The 15,542-nt window shown below is 41.7% G+C and overlaps 2 protein-coding genes across 4 annotated transcripts in view; both read left to right on the top strand.

Annotated features, from left to right (window-relative positions):
• Positions 1-4,187: 4,187 nt before the first annotated feature.
• Positions 4,188-15,542, top strand: part of LOC125717531 (chromobox protein homolog 1) — a 180,009-nt gene continuing 168,654 nt past the window's right edge. The window contains exon 1 of the mRNA XM_048990579.1: positions 4,188-4,197. The gene's annotated coding sequence lies outside the window, so the exon portion shown is untranslated. The remainder of the gene's footprint in view (positions 4,198-15,542) is intronic.
• On the top strand, positions 5,673-14,347 carry LOC125717522 (inward rectifier potassium channel 2-like). Of its 3 annotated transcripts, XM_048990559.1 has the most exons (3): positions 5,673-5,836; positions 7,730-7,795; positions 10,639-14,347. In XM_048990559.1, exon 3 carries the CDS (start codon positions 10,789-10,791, stop codon positions 12,124-12,126), a length of 1,338 nt encoding a protein of 445 aa, XP_048846516.1. In that variant the 5' UTR covers positions 5,673-5,836; positions 7,730-7,795; positions 10,639-10,788; the 3' UTR covers positions 12,127-14,347. The 3 variants fall into 3 exon arrangements, with proteins under 3 accessions (XP_048846516.1, XP_048846515.1, XP_048846518.1); XM_048990558.1 differs by lacking the exon at positions 7,730-7,795; XM_048990561.1 differs by lacking the exons at positions 5,673-5,836; positions 7,730-7,795 and adding an exon at positions 9,374-9,397.

Genomic DNA, 15,542 nt, shown 5'->3' with positions numbered 1-15,542 from the left:
GAAGGGGACCCAGGGGACCAAGCAAAAGGATGGGAACATGAGGGCCGGAGCATAGGGCTGGACGTTTCAGTAACCCCGCCCCAAAGGTGTGTCCTCTGGATGCCAGGACTGGCCAGGAAGGGGACCCAGGGGACCAAACAAAAGCATGGGGCATAGGGCTGGACGTTACAGTAACCCCGCCCCAAAGGTGTGTCCTCTGGATGCCTGGACTGGCCAGGAAGGGGACCCAGGGGACCAAACAAAAGCATGGGAACATGAGGGCCGGAACATAGGGCTGGACTCGGCCAACTGGACAGGGTCAGACACCAGATGAATAGGCTAGGAGGACCTAGAAAGACAAGAACTAAGAACTAAGAAATGGAGCAAGATCAGACGAAAAGATCAGTGGCACCAGCTTCAGCTAAGGCGGACAGGACTGAGAAGAATCAGGGAGTGATCACCAAGTTAGGGACCAAGAGGGACTCAGAATAGCCTAGAGACAAGCACGGTAGGACCCCACAATACCACTAAGGACACTACAGCCGGGGCAGGACTAAAGACAATAAGGGAAATGGCCAAAAGTGTGGCCATAGATGAACAGGAGCGAGTTCATTTGTTCTGGGCTGGACGTAGGTGGGCCAGGCGCCTACAGAGCAGTAGCGTCTTCTCTCATCAGGGCTGGGCCCTAGTGGATGAGTGGCCCTCTCCAGGCCGGGCGTTAGTGGAGCAGCAGCGGTCCCATCAGGGCAGGACATTTGTGGAGCAGTGGTGGCCGAGTCTCCCAGGCCCGCCACGGAAGAGTAAAGTTACCTTTATGTTCAGTTTTTCAGCTGCAGTATCTTTCAAAAAAGCAAGCAGCACTCATTGGTTTTTCTGATTTCTTTGGGTGAATTTTAATGAGTATTTCACTCTTTATGCGTGCACTTCATGATGAATAGCCTAGATGTCTTACGGACAGTCACTGGGGGTGAATGGACACAATGCAATTTGTAATAAATACATATAAAAGCACATAATATGAAAGTTACATGATGTGCATTGTGCCGCCATAATTTAATGTTTGAAGCACATTCTAATGGACATGCCTGTTTCGTTTAGGTTTATGCTTACTAGTCCAGCTGTCTTGCTTACAGTCAGTGGACAGAGTGTGATTATTAATAAATATATGGTTATAAAAACATGTGCTATGAAAGTTACATGGTGTACATTGCCCCAAGAGCTTAATGCTTTACAGGACATGTCTGTATTTAGGTTTATACTTATTAGTCGGTAAATAAATCTTTTGCACTTTAAACTGACACAGCGCAGTTATTAATGGTACTGGATAAGTATTCCAAAATCTCACAAAAGTGCTTTTTTTTTTCAACCACTGATTTTTCTTTCCCCTTCAAAGTCTTGAGCATTGCACGATGTCACTATGTCACAAAAATGAATAAATTAATTAATTTAACTGTTATATGTAATTGGAGAATAAATGAGGTTCCAAGGTTCTGTAAAAAACATACGAGAACTGCACAAAATTTAATTGCGCGTTTTGTTTAATAAAGGTGACAAAGGAAACAAAAAAGTAAATCAGAACGATATATTGGACAACACTACCTCCCCCCCCAGCCCTCAAAAAAGGCTATTATGTATGGAAATAAGATAAAAAGAAAAACTCATGTAAAAATACGTTCTTAATACAGACATTCCTCAACTTACGAACTTTCAACTTACGAACTTTCAGACATACGAACGAAGAGGACTGTAAGTCCAAACTGTGTTCATTGGGCTCTCGTTTCCTGTCCGCAACATCAATTTTTTTTTACCGCGTGCCAATTCCGCCTAGTACGACTTCTGGCCGCTACTCCCGCCGCACAGCAGCGTGCCGTGCGTATTCCCAGCATCCTAGTTCTTTGTACTTGCATATGCACTTAAAATGATGTTGAATAACAACAGCTGATCGTCGATATCGCTTCAAGTTTTACAAACATTTCAAGTTACGAATGGCAGTTCAGAATGTAACTAGTTCTTAAGTAGAGGAACGTTAGTATTAGTATTATATAGTAACTTTTAAAATTCTTTGTTTTTTGTTGCAGAACACTATACCACAAACACTAAATGTACATGTCTCATGTAGATCAAACATACAGGCAAGCCACCCTAAAACAAATTTATGCCTGATTCCACATAGGTGAAATGCATTTGCATAGCAGAAATGTAAAGGATTGGGCGAGCTTCAAACCTATGCAAACACTTCATAGTAACTATCCTTGAATCAAAACAAGTACTATATATATATATCAAATACATGTCATCAAAAAGTTTGCTGGGTTTGGAAAATAGTCACCCCAAGGTGAAATTAGGCCTGATTTCGCATAGTTGAAATGTACAACACAAATCTAAAGGACTGTGACAGCTTCAGACCTACTCAGATACATTACAGTGGCGGCCCGGGAATAGAAAGTGCTAGATATATCAAAAAATGCGTCATCAAAAAGTTTGCTGGGTTATGCATATACATTTAACTTATGTGAAATTAGGCCTAATTTCACGTTGGAGGGGGGCTATATTACAAACCCAGCAAACTATTTGCTGATGCTTACTTAATATATCTGGTACTTGCTTCTATTCCAGGAGAGGTACTATAATGTATCTGAGTAGGTTTAAAGCTGAGATAATCCTTTAGTTTTGCATAAACATTTTACCTGTGCGGAATCAGGAATACATTCACACTACATTTAAAGTCTTTTTGCTGTTGCTTATTTGATATAGCTGGCACTTCCTTCAATTCAAGGAGTGTTATTAGAATGTGTTTGCACAGGACTCAAGCTGACACAATACTTTAGATTTCCATTCAGTTCAATTCAATTCCATTTTATTTGTATGCCGCATTTTCACAACATTAGATTGTTTCAAAGCACTTTACATTATCTCTGCCCGAAGCACCCAGGGAGCAGAGGGCCTATTTCGCCTTGGCAACATTATATTTAAAAGTCAGCCAGATTTGTGCTCATGGTAATAAGAGGTATGTGTCAGTTGTTTCTATCCAAGCATACTTACTGTAAAATACACTGGAAACCACTTATAGGGATCACGGTTATAGTGATCGACTTGTTATATGGATTAAAAAGCTTGGGACAGAATCACCCCTGTACAAATACTGTTAAAAAATTCTAATTAATAATTATAGTAATCAAGTAGTCCACTTACACTTCACATGACCATTCCATCCATCCATCCATCCATTTTCCAAACCGCTTATCCTAGTGGGTCACGGGGGGTCCGGAAGCAATGGGCACAAGGCAGGGAACAACCCAGGATGGGGGGCCAGCCCATTGCAGGGCACATTCACACACGCATGCACTCCTATGGGCAATTTAGCAACTCCAATTAGCCTCAGCATGTTTTCGGACTGTGGGGGGAAACCGGAGTACAAGGAGGAAACCCCACGACGACATGGGGAGAACATGCAACCCAGGCAGAGACTCGAACCCGGGTCCCAGAGGTGTGAGGCAACAGTGCTAACCACTGCACCACCACGCCGCCCCTTGACATGACCACGTATGGGAAAAATAAAACTGCTGCACTTCTTTGCTGCTCTTTGCCCTGCAGTAACCCATCTTCTTCTGGTTAGCTACCTGAGGCTAATTCTGTGAGCATAGAAAAGGTGGCTGGAAAAAGAAAAGTAATTTTCCCTAAATGACAAACATAGACTCATCAAAGTTACAAGAACAATTATGCTGCGCTTAATATGACTTCACAAACATACAAACATAAGTTCGGTATTTTTATAAAAATTAAAAAAAAAAAAGACGATTGACCTTTAACGATGATGTTAAAGATAAAGAGTGTTAGTTTGACATCATTAACGTGTTCCAGAAGCTCGTGCTGACACAGTAAGGACATCATACTGGATTGTCAAGATCAACTACAGTTTGCCTACAACTGCAACACATCCACTGAAGATGCCACCTACATTACTCTCCACACCACTCTGTCTCACATGTAACATAAAAGTTGCTATGTCAGACTGCTGTTTGTGGCCAGTCAGGTACGGCTTAGTCTTCAGCAGCGTCATTCTGCCCCAGCTCCTACTCCTCACTCTGCAGCTGGATTCTGGACCTGCTCACCGGCACACCACAGCACGTGTGCACTAATGACAAAAAGTTATCCTTTGCCACCAGCAACACTGGCACCATGCGGGGTAGTGTGCTGAGCCTCCAGCCCCACTTCTTCTTCACCTACATCTGCGTGGCCAAATACAGCTCCAACTCCATCCTACAGTGTGCTGGCAGCTCCTCCATCATGGGGCTGATCAGCAGCAGTGACAAATCGGTCTACAGGAAGGAGGTCAGGCTCCTGGCAGAGAGGTGCCAGGACAACAACCTCAGAATTAGCAAAACAAAGGAACTGATCCTGGACTTCTGCAGACATCTACGCTGTAAGGGGTGCTGTGGAGCAGGTCTGCAGCTTCAAGCTTCTTGGAGTCACGCTCGCTGAGGGTCTGAAATGGTCTCAACATGCTTCTGTGGTGGTCAGGGAGGCCCATCAGCACCTCTACTTCCTCAGGAGACTGCAAAGCCCTGCAGAGGCTGATCCAAAGCGCACAGAGAACCAGGAGCACACAGGTCCCGGGATTCCATAACATTTCCCCATTACAGTCTCACACTCTGCACTATAATGACACTATTGTCTGCTGTTATGCATGTATGTTGTACATTTTTGCACCATATTTGTTCTGCTAGATACAATTATTACTCCATATTCATATTTATAATTACATATTCATAGCCACGCTTAAAACTCAGGGAAAAATTAAGATCACAAGGACATTCTTTGTTTTACTCATTTCTCAGTTTATGGCTGTGCTCCCGTGTAACACATACAGTACATGTGTTTTGCAAACCCCAGCCTGACTCTCCCCTGCTTCTCATTGATGATGGACTTGTGCCCTCTTACTGTATATGGGACTTCAGTCCTGCTTCAAGGAACCTGTTACGAACTGTCCTAGCAGTGCACTTCACACTACTTAATGTCTCCCATTCTTTTTAAAGGTTACTCGATGTCATCCTCCGATTTATCAGGCACTGCCGGATAAGTTGCCGGTTATCTCTGCCATTAGACTATTGCTTCTGCCCTCTACCTGGCTTGTTTCTGGTCATTCCCAGTGTCTCCTGTTTCACATTGTTCTTATGTGCTGCTGTCTTAGACATTTCAAGCTTAGCATGACGTTATGACAAATGTTAAATGTGCCTATACACTCACCATGGATCATTTGCCTATATTGCAAAACACATTAAGTTGCTTTGGAAAAAAAAGTATATATATATATATATGTGTGTGTGTGTGTGTGTGTGTGTGTGTGTGCATCCATCCATCTGTCCATTTTTCACATCCAGTTCTGGGTCATGGGAGGGGGCTGTAACTTAGGTAGGCGTTGTTACTGTAAAAGCTAAACATCTGAATTTTGTCTTCATAACCCAGTTATCACCTTCTGGCTGTGGTAGATGTTATCAGATTGTATATGTTTCCTTTTATTAACCTATTGCCGTACCAGGAGACAAACGCAGCCGGTGCACAAACTTTGTAAAAAGGTATTTCTATTGAGCCTTCTCTGTAATGCGATTGGCTGAACGCGAAAGGGGGGCGTGGTGAAGCAGAGACATTATTTACAAAGTCACCAATGTGAGTGACATCGTCCTTCAGATAAACCATGGTCTTGTAAGTGAACCTGATTGGCGCTGCTAGTGGTTGAGAACCACGCTTTGCCGAAAAATCAATAAACATTTACGAGATATTCAAACCAAGAAATATCCAACGTCGGGGAATGTAGAAAGGCAAGCAAGCGCTGGCTACTCTTCCTAATGATCAACAGGTAAATATTCATGTTGATTTTATAGCCCATTATGAAACTGTACACGTAAACATCAGTTAAAAAAAAGACGAAAAGTTGCCTGCATTGGAATTGAAGGCAAGCGTTATCAATGCAGCTAGGAAAACTGCATATTCAGAAGCACATGCTGATGAGTTACGCAAAACTTCGTTGATACACGTCTTTGGGCCGTTTTCCGCGCATTAAGATGTTTGTAAATGTTTCATAATTTAGATTAAATGTATTTTAGAGAAACATGTTCTACATCGGCATGTAACTTTAATTCACAGACCAAATAAAGTAATTCTGAATAAGAGAAAGGTTAGACGTGTTTCCAATTCACAACGTAATTCTGCCAGTAGCCAGTTTTAGCAAATGGCTATATCAAATTAAATTCCCTTTTTAATTATAGGGTGATTACTTAAACGCATGTCGTTTCAAAATGTATGAATTATAGAGAAGGGTTTTGGTATTGAATTTAGGTAAACGTTCACATGATTGACGAATAGTTTTAAGACTTACGCAGGATTCGTTTTAAGCTTTTAGAAAAAGTAAATAAGGATGAGTAAATGTTGCGAAGCAGCTCTGCTTTGGCGCGGCCGGGTACAGCAACCTCACATTGCCCGATCCGAAGCGCATCTCCCGGCATGACTTAGCCAGATTAATCCGGGCACTACTGTCAGACATGAGACTGTTTTAATATATCATTTGATTTGGTAAAACTCTTAGCTATGGAAAAATAATGAATCAACTTTTTTTTGAAGGCTTATTCGTATAAGTATAAGTATATGTTTTATAACTTATATATGTATAAGTTATAAAATTATGCATAAAATTATCATAAACCTGCACCAGCTCTCAGGAACTTTTGTTTTGGCAAATAAGCCATCTATCTTATTAATATAAACGTTTGATATAAATATGCAATATGCTGTGTGTTTCTGTTTAATATATTTCTGGAGAATTTATATATAACTACGCTATTCCGCACAACTGGATCTTCTCAATAACTGAAATCTAAAAGTAATCCAAAGTTTTCTTTTATCCATTAAACAAAATTTTGTACAGGCAAGGGTAAATATGTGAATATGATTACAAGTTGCATGAGACCACCAGGTTTTTATGCCGCGTAATTATCAGCGTCCGCCGATACATTATTTTGATACGTCATATTTTTCCCATATGGTTTGTTAATCGCACTGCGGCCAGTAATAGAAAATAAAGGATGGTCTGGAAGTAATTATTTACAATCAAAATGTAATTTACACCATCAAAATGTAAAATCACGCTGATGAACAATAAGAGGACAGTGTTGCTCCAGTCCTTGTTTTGTAGGCCTTTCAAAATCATAGGGTCACTGGATATTGGCTGAGAAGCCAATTGATCTTTCAAGCAAAAAATAGACATGTTTATATAACAATTTTCCATTCACTTCCTCTGCATGCTGTAATTACACGCAGAAGAAAACAAATACCTGTGGGTGGGGGCAGGGGTGGGGGGGGGGGGTTAAAGTCAGTATTTCATATAGGTGTTACACAGATAAAACAGTACTGAAAACCAATGTTCTCAAACAGAAATGCTTTATTTACAGTGGTACAAGCAAAACGGATCATTTAACATGACCTGCCGTGCTACAGTTCGTGCTTTTATTTGATTTTGATTACATTCAAATACACAGAAAGCTATACAGCATTAACTCGAGTTTGGTGTTGGCATTAGGTTTGTTTGTAACAACTTGTGACTGATTTTTATTAGGGTTTCATTTTTTAATGCCCCAAGTTTGTTACAAGGACTGACTTCACCACAGTCAGCTATGTGCAGCAACTGGCTGACAAAACAGTACATTCATAAGAGAAACAGGTAGCAATGTCTGACTGGGGGTCTTATCCCACATAGGGGATGTTGCTTCTGCTCAGAATGGGACAAAAGGCTGGATCATCCCTTGGAGCTGAACCCACTAAGGTAGCAAGAAAGGGTTTGACATTTTGGGCTTCTGGGATAGGGAGAAGGATTTGCTTTGGATATGGGTGTCTAAGTACACCATTGTTATTTCTATTGTCTCAGCATAAAATGAACTTTGTTCAGACCACACAGTTAACCTGATACCTACCCACCATGTTCATGGTGGCAGCTGGTTGGTTGGGTTGGTTAATTTTGGTGTTTGGTTAGAAGGGAGCTGTGCATTGTTTAGGGAGAAAAAATAGCCACACTGTAAGACACTTTATTCAAAACTGGGAAATGGGGGCCTTAACATCCTTAATTTAACAGGACCCCCCTCCCCCAGGCCATCCTCACAATATCAGACACATAAACATTAACATTGCTTCAAACCGCCAGCAGTCTTTCCAGCAATAATCTGAAAGTAGGAAGAGCATTTCTAAGTAAATGGAAAAAAAAAACTTCAATCGATGGATTATTAGGTGGCTGTACAATTGCTGTAAACACCTCAGGATTTAGGGAGGGTGTAGTTTCCCGATCCAATACATTTCCAAGTGCTCTAAGATTAGAATGAACTGGCATGGCACATTCATAATCAGTGCCTCAAATACAAAGCTAAACTAACATAGCTTTCACAGGGAAAAAGGAAGGCAGTCTGCAAGGAGCTTCCAAATAAAATCTGACCTTAAAAGTAAAAAAAGCATAACAAAATTACAGATGGTGGATTAGAGCTGAGAGGAGTTTCCAGTAACAGGCGGCCTCAGTCAACAGTATGTTTGCTGTTTGGTTGCACTTGGTGTAATGCATTCAGAGAGAAGGTATAGAACTGTGTGATCTGACAAATCTGTTATTTGCATGGTGTTTTTTTTTTTCATTTTGTTTCTAATTTTGTCATAGACGGAAAGTAAATTAATTTAGTGATGTAATTATTTGAAAGTTTTAGCTTCTGGTGCTTATGCTAGAGTTATACTGCGATGAGGCGGCATGGTGGTGCAGTGGTTAGCACTGGGGGTGGCATGGTGGTGCAGTGGTTAGCACTGGGGGCGGCATGGTGATTAGCATTGTTGCCTCACACCTCTGGGACCCGGGTTCGAGTCTCCGCCTGGGTCACATGTGTGCGGAGTTTGCATGTTCTCCCCATGTCGTTGTGGGGTTTCCTCCGGGTACTCCGGTTTCCCCCCCCAGTCCAAAAACATGCTGAGGCTAATTGGACTTGCTAAATTGCCCGTAGGTGTGCATGCGTGAGTGAATGGTGTGTGAGTGTGCCCTGTGATGGGCTGGCCCCCCATCCTGGGTTGTTCCCTGCTTCGTACCCATTGCTTCCGGGATAGGCTCCGGACCCCCCGCGACCCAGTAGGATAAGCAGTTTGGAAAACGGATGGATGGATATTGCGATGAACCCATTGTAAGTTGCACATGAATATGATACATAAATAAGTAAACAATTACTGTAACTAACTAAATACCGGTATTTGGAGCATAAACAAATTGATAGAAGTTTATTTGGTTGAACAGAGAAAAAATATATGCTTAACATTTGTTAAACACTCTATGGTATATGCTCCCGATCGCTACAGAGACTGGAAGCCTGATTGCACGGATGCTGCCGTTTCACATTGTACCACGGTAAAGTCAAAATATCATAAATCAAATCATCATAAAGTGAGGAACTTCTATATTTAAATATATAACTAAATTTTTTACAAAGTTGTTCATTTCTCTGAGCTAACTATATTATAAGTGTATTATAAGTCGTTAGCGCAGGGTAATGAATGGCAACTTTCTCCTCTGGCCCTTGAGAGCAGTGAAATTATAAATTGTTTTAAGGTTTTGCATTGTGGAAACATGGCTGCACATAAGATAAAGTGTGAGATAACATAAGAAATTTACAGAAGAGAGGAGGCCATTCGGCCCATCAAGCTCGTTTGGGGAGAATTTAACTAATAGCTCAGAGTTGCTAAAGTTTTATCTAGCTCTGATTTAAAGGAACCCTGGGTTTTAGCTTGTGCTACACTAACAGGAAGACTATTCCATACTCTAACTGCACACTGTGTAAAGAAGTGCTTCCTCAAATTCATTTTAAAATGTTCTCCTGCTAATTTCCACTTATGGCCACAAGTTCTAGTATTTAAACTAATATAGAAGTAGCCATTTGGCTAAACAGCATCCAGACCTGTTAGAATCTTATATACCTGGATCATGTCCCCCCTTAGTCTCCTTTGCTTGAGGCTGAACAGATTCAGCTCAGCTAACCTCTCCTCATAAGACATTCCTCTAACACCAGGAATCATTCTCGTAGCCCTACGTTTCCCTTTTCCAAGACAGCAATGTCCTCCTTAAGATATGGTGACCAAACCTGCACACAATATTCTAGGTGGGGTCTTACCAAGGAATTATACTAATTTTTAAGTCATTGACCTTAGTTACATTTGTGACCTTTTTATAGGAGTGTGATGCAGGGAAAAAAATTAGTATGTGAAATAGGCAAATGAAGTATGGAGTGAAAACTTTCAGATACATATCTTTAGTACCAGGATGATGCATCAACATACCAGATTAGTACATACTAGATTAGTCAATTAGTGTGCTGTATGTCAACGTATAACATTATCGTGAACTTTGAAGAGGGTAAGATGGCAGGGCCTAGTAATGTAGACATTCTTATGGTAAGTGTTTCATTTTTACTTTTTTGGTATTTAGTTGTTAGATTTTGAAAAATTTAAATAATCAAAAATTTTATTTGGTTATTCAACAAATTAGTCGTTGTGTTAGTAATTGGGGGAAAAATTGTGTGATTAATCAATACAAAAACAATTGTTTCCTTTGGGTAGTCTGTCACGGTTGTTTTCTGCTCATCTTGTGTGCAGAGCATCCATTCTTGCTGAGGAGCATGGCCCTGATGAAAGAAGACTGAGCCTCACTACTGTGGGATTTCTTTGGCTTAGCCAAGGCACGGTACCGGGCAGAGAAGCAGCTTCCCAGTTCAGTTGGTCCTGTTTTCTGCACAGGTTGGTCCTATGAATGTCCAAAACTATTCCTCAGAGGGCTCTTCCAAAAACTTTTCCAAGGCAGGAGAAGTGGGGCCCTCGTCAGCAGAAGCGATGGGTAGTGTGCGGGCCAGCCGCTACAGTGTCGTGTCCGCCAAAGAAGATGGCGTCAAGATGGCCACTGTGGCCGTGCCCAATGGCCACAGGAATGGCGATGGCAAGGCGAATGTGTGGCAGCAGGTGCCATGTCGTTTCGTCAAGAAGGATGGACACTGCAACGTGCACTTCATCAACATGAGTGAGAAAGGCCAGCGCTACATAGCCGACATCTTCACCACCTGCGTGGACATCCGTTGGCGATGGATGATAATCATCTTCTGCTTGTCCTTCTTGCTCTCGTGGTTGTTCTTCGGCTATGTGTTCTGGCTGGTGGCCTTCTTCTACGGTGACTTGGGCAATAGTTCCCAGCAGTGTGTCTCCAATGTCAACAGCTTCATGGCGGCCTTCCTCTTCTCTGTGGAGACGCAGACCACCATTGGCTATGGTTACCACCATGTGACGGAACAGTGCCCCATCGCTGTCTTTATGGTGGTTTTCCAGTGCATTGTTGGCTGCATCATCGACGCCTTCATCATCGGTGCCGTCATGGCCAAAATGGCTAGGCCCAAGAAACGCAACGAAACTCTGGTGTTTAGCCACAATGCTACAATAGCAATGCGGGATGGCAAGCTATGCCTGATGTGGCGAGTTGGCAACCTACGCAAAAGCCACCTGGTGGAGGCCCACGTGAGGGCTCAGCTACTCAAGTCCCGGACCACCGCCGAGGGGGAGTTTATCCCCCTAGACCACTTAGATATTGATGTGGGATTTGACACTGGCATAGACCGGATCTTCCTTGTATCCCCCTTCACCATCGTCCATGAGATCAACGAGGACAGTCCCTTCTATGAAATGAGCAAGCAGGATTTTGAGACTGCTGGATTTGAGATCGTAGTCATCCTGGAGGGCATGGTAGAGGCCACGGCCATGACGACCCAATGTCGCAGTTCCTACCTGGCAGGGGAGATCCTCTGGGGACACCGCTTCGAGCCTGTACTCTTCGAGGAGAATAACTACTACAAGGTCGACTACTCTCGTTTCCACAAAACCTATGAGGTGCCGAGTACTCCGCTATGTAGTGCGCGGGAGCTTGCTGAAAAGAAGGATAATGAGTCCAACTCTAACTCTTTTTGCTATGAGAATGAAGTGACAATGATGGACAAAGAGGAGATGGAGGACAAAAGCGAGTGCAGCAATGATGGGAGCAGTTCACAGAAGGAGTTAGAGCGCAATCTCTTCCTGACGTTCAGACGAGAATCTGAGATTTGACTGCACAGATGATGGGGAGGGAGTTTTTAAGCATTGAGTGTTCATGAAATAACCGGTGAGGTATTATTATTGGATAGTCTAAGAAACAAACTGTACCCCCCCTCCCACTTAGAAGGACTGGAAAAAAACACAGCACTAGGACAGAGTGCTGTGAGGTTGTGCACATAGTGATGGAGATTATTCTCCAAACAAATGTTATGCATGTGTGTGAAAAAGGTCACAGAACAGCAAAGAGACAAAAAAGGGCAGGATGCTGTCGAAATTTTAAATAACAGGCATGCCTTACAGGTCACCTGCCTGTTGAATAACCAGACCAAGATGGGTTAAGTAACATTGGTTCCCTGTTTACTCATGTTATTAGATATTGCTGCTATACGAAATGCTCTAAATTTTACGTTTATTCATATTAAGGGGAAAAGAATTGTCGAGACAATAAAGTAGCACTTTAAAAGGAGCATGTGTGTGAAAACACAATATGCTTCTAACATCTTAATTTGTTATCAGAAAGCTGTCCTGTTTTTTGCACATAATCTGTTAGATTTAGGCTGCCTGACGGCAAGACTACTGTTTAGCTATTGATACAGGCATGGCAGAAGAGAGACTCACTCTTGTACTGCACAGCAGGGAACACTATTTGTTTTTCCAGGAGAGAAACCTCACTCTTGTACTGTCATCTGGGGTCTTGTGTGCTTCATTAGACCAGGTCTTTGTTAGTTCCCTGAGTGCTCTGTGAGGAAGTGTGCATCTACCAGTCTCCTGAAGGCAGCCATCGTCTACTCACTCCAAAGTCAATGCAGAAAATTGACAGCCAGCCAAAAAGCAATTTGAAATTCATCCTGTCTTTTGTGATACGATGGCTGTAATCCCATCTATTTTTTTTTTAGATGTCACTTGATCTGTTAATGAGCTGGTATCTTAACAGAGGGGCTGATAATAAGCATGGTTGCTTTTCTTACAATTTGGAGATGAATGCGACATGATCTTTTCTTTTCACGGAAAGTTCCATTCTTATTCAGTGATTGCAGGTCATGCATGGTGAGTGGGAGTGTGTGTGTGGGTGGTGGGGGTCACAAGAACTTATTTATAGTACATGGTTTGGCCTATCTTCCTCTTGTCAGATTCTATCATTACTCTGCAATATGATACCATACTTTCTAAAAGGCCATACCTTTTAAAAGAAATAATCCTGTATATTACACAGAAAGAATAATTATATATATAATTGTTCAACATGCACAAGAGACACATGCCTTACATGTTTGGTTATGTTTGAAAGACTATTTTTAATTCCTGTCATTGTATGAGGAGCATTAAATGTCAGACTCCACCCAGCAGCACCATGAGAGATGGCCTAAGCCTGGCTGGTTATATGGTCACATGCCTGTTTCTGACTGGTGGTTTTGGGGTGGGCAACCCCCTAATATTATGGTGAACCCTCTTTGGCAGTAGGCAGCGGTGTAAAAGTAGATTGAATTAGTGAAGAATTAGGAAATGACACGCTGCGTGGCTCTGAGGCGGGCTGGATGTGAGTGGATGCAAGTCCACAGCGATGAAAGGAGGAGACTCATGGTTCAAATGTACCAAAAAAAATCAAAACTGGGGATTAACATTTAGAGAAGATCTATTAATTTAATGCCAAATATGCTACATATATGATAACAGAGGCTACAGGTTACCAGACATTAATAATATCTCCGTCAGGTCTTGGAGAATTATTGTATGTGTGTCACAAGTATAACTATTAGGATGGAACCATTTTTAGAACGTTACCTTGGAAACGGCACCACTGATATCCAAATTCCACGGTTCCCTTTCAGGTCCTTTAGTAGTCTGGTATCCTGAAGTCTTTCTCTGAGCACCCTATGGGAGGCTTTTCACACATGACACAGCGTCACTAGGCCCGAGTCCAGATCAGTTAATAATGGGTCCTGCTCCAAACGCCAAAGCAGTAAGAGATCCCCACACTCGGTCTACACTTCTAACCTACCACGGTTTGTCTGGAGAGATTCTGGAAGAATTTCGTCTCCTGCTCAACCCAAATCACCAATTGAAGGTGTAACTTTAAACTCTGTCAGAAGGCCCTTCCCATGTGCAATCTATTTTGTAACAGTCTTCCTACTGTATTGAAAATACACACAACGCACAGATTTTTATAAAACAGATAATATAATAATTGTTATTGTTGTATGTCTTTTTCAATAAAACAGAAATTATGAAAACATTCTAGATTTGTATTTGCACTGGTCTTATATGCAGTTTTATATCATAGTCATTCTGTAACAAACCTCAATTGAAAATAAAAATGCAACCTTTGGAAAAAAAATATGGAATCACTACTCTTGGCGGATGTTCATTCAGCTGTTTCACTTTGTAGCAAAAACACAAATGACAGCTATGACACAAAACTATTTTATTTAACAGCTGAGCATTCTGATTTGTACAACATACCTAAGAAAATGTTATAATTAATGGCACAATTTCGTTTCAGATCAAGTAGAGGAAAGAAATATAGAATCACTCGATGAGGAAAAAAAATATGGAATCGGCTTGCATTTCTAAAACAAATTCCTGCACAAGCCTAAATATGGAAATTAGTCTACGGTTATTTGAGAGCTCTTGCACTTGGCTGATTGACTGGAAACAAGAGAGCTATCAGTCAAAACAATGGAAAGGATTATGAAACTCCTTCAAGAAGGTAATTCAACATGGAGTGCAGCAAAAGATCTTGGTCGTTCCCAGTCAGCTGTGTCCAAACCTTGGAGCAAGGACAAACAAAATGGGAAGGTTACAAAAGGGAAATGCAGAGATAGACCAAGGAAGACATCAAAACGTCAGGACAGAAGACACAAAGCAATATGGCTTGGAAATAGAAAATGCGCAACAACAACAAAAAAATGGAAAACAATTGGACACCAACGGGAGTCAATGTTTGTGACCAAACTGTAAGAAATCGGCTGAGGGAGATGGGATTTAGGTACAGGAAAGCCAAACGTAAACCATCATTAATACCTAAACTGAAGAAAACAAGGTTACAGTGGGCTAAAGAGAAGCAGTCATGGACTGTGGATGACTGGATGAAAGTGGAATTCATGATGAATCATGAACCTCCACTGGGCCAAAAAATGTTGCTGAAACTTTTGTTTGGTGCCATTCCAATGAAACGTATAAAGATGGCTGCCTGAATAGAACAGGTACATTTCCACAGCCATTGATGTGATGGGGTTGTGTGTCAGGTAAATGACCAGGGGAGAAGGCAGTGATTACTTCTACAGGAAATGTACAGATTGTAGACTTTGGACACTTTTCAAATTCCATCAATCTAAAGTTGGTTTGGTGATAAGTCATCTTATAGAGTGTTAAAACTTTTCTTCAAGGAAGGCATATCAACTCGATGACATGGCCAGCAAACAGTGCGG

This window comes from Brienomyrus brachyistius, chromosome 22 (assembly GCF_023856365.1).
Source record: "Brienomyrus brachyistius isolate T26 chromosome 22, BBRACH_0.4, whole genome shotgun sequence".
NCBI classification, from domain to species: domain Eukaryota; kingdom Metazoa; phylum Chordata; class Actinopteri; order Osteoglossiformes; family Mormyridae; genus Brienomyrus; species Brienomyrus brachyistius.
This window is presented reverse-complemented; position numbering and strand designations above follow the sequence as displayed.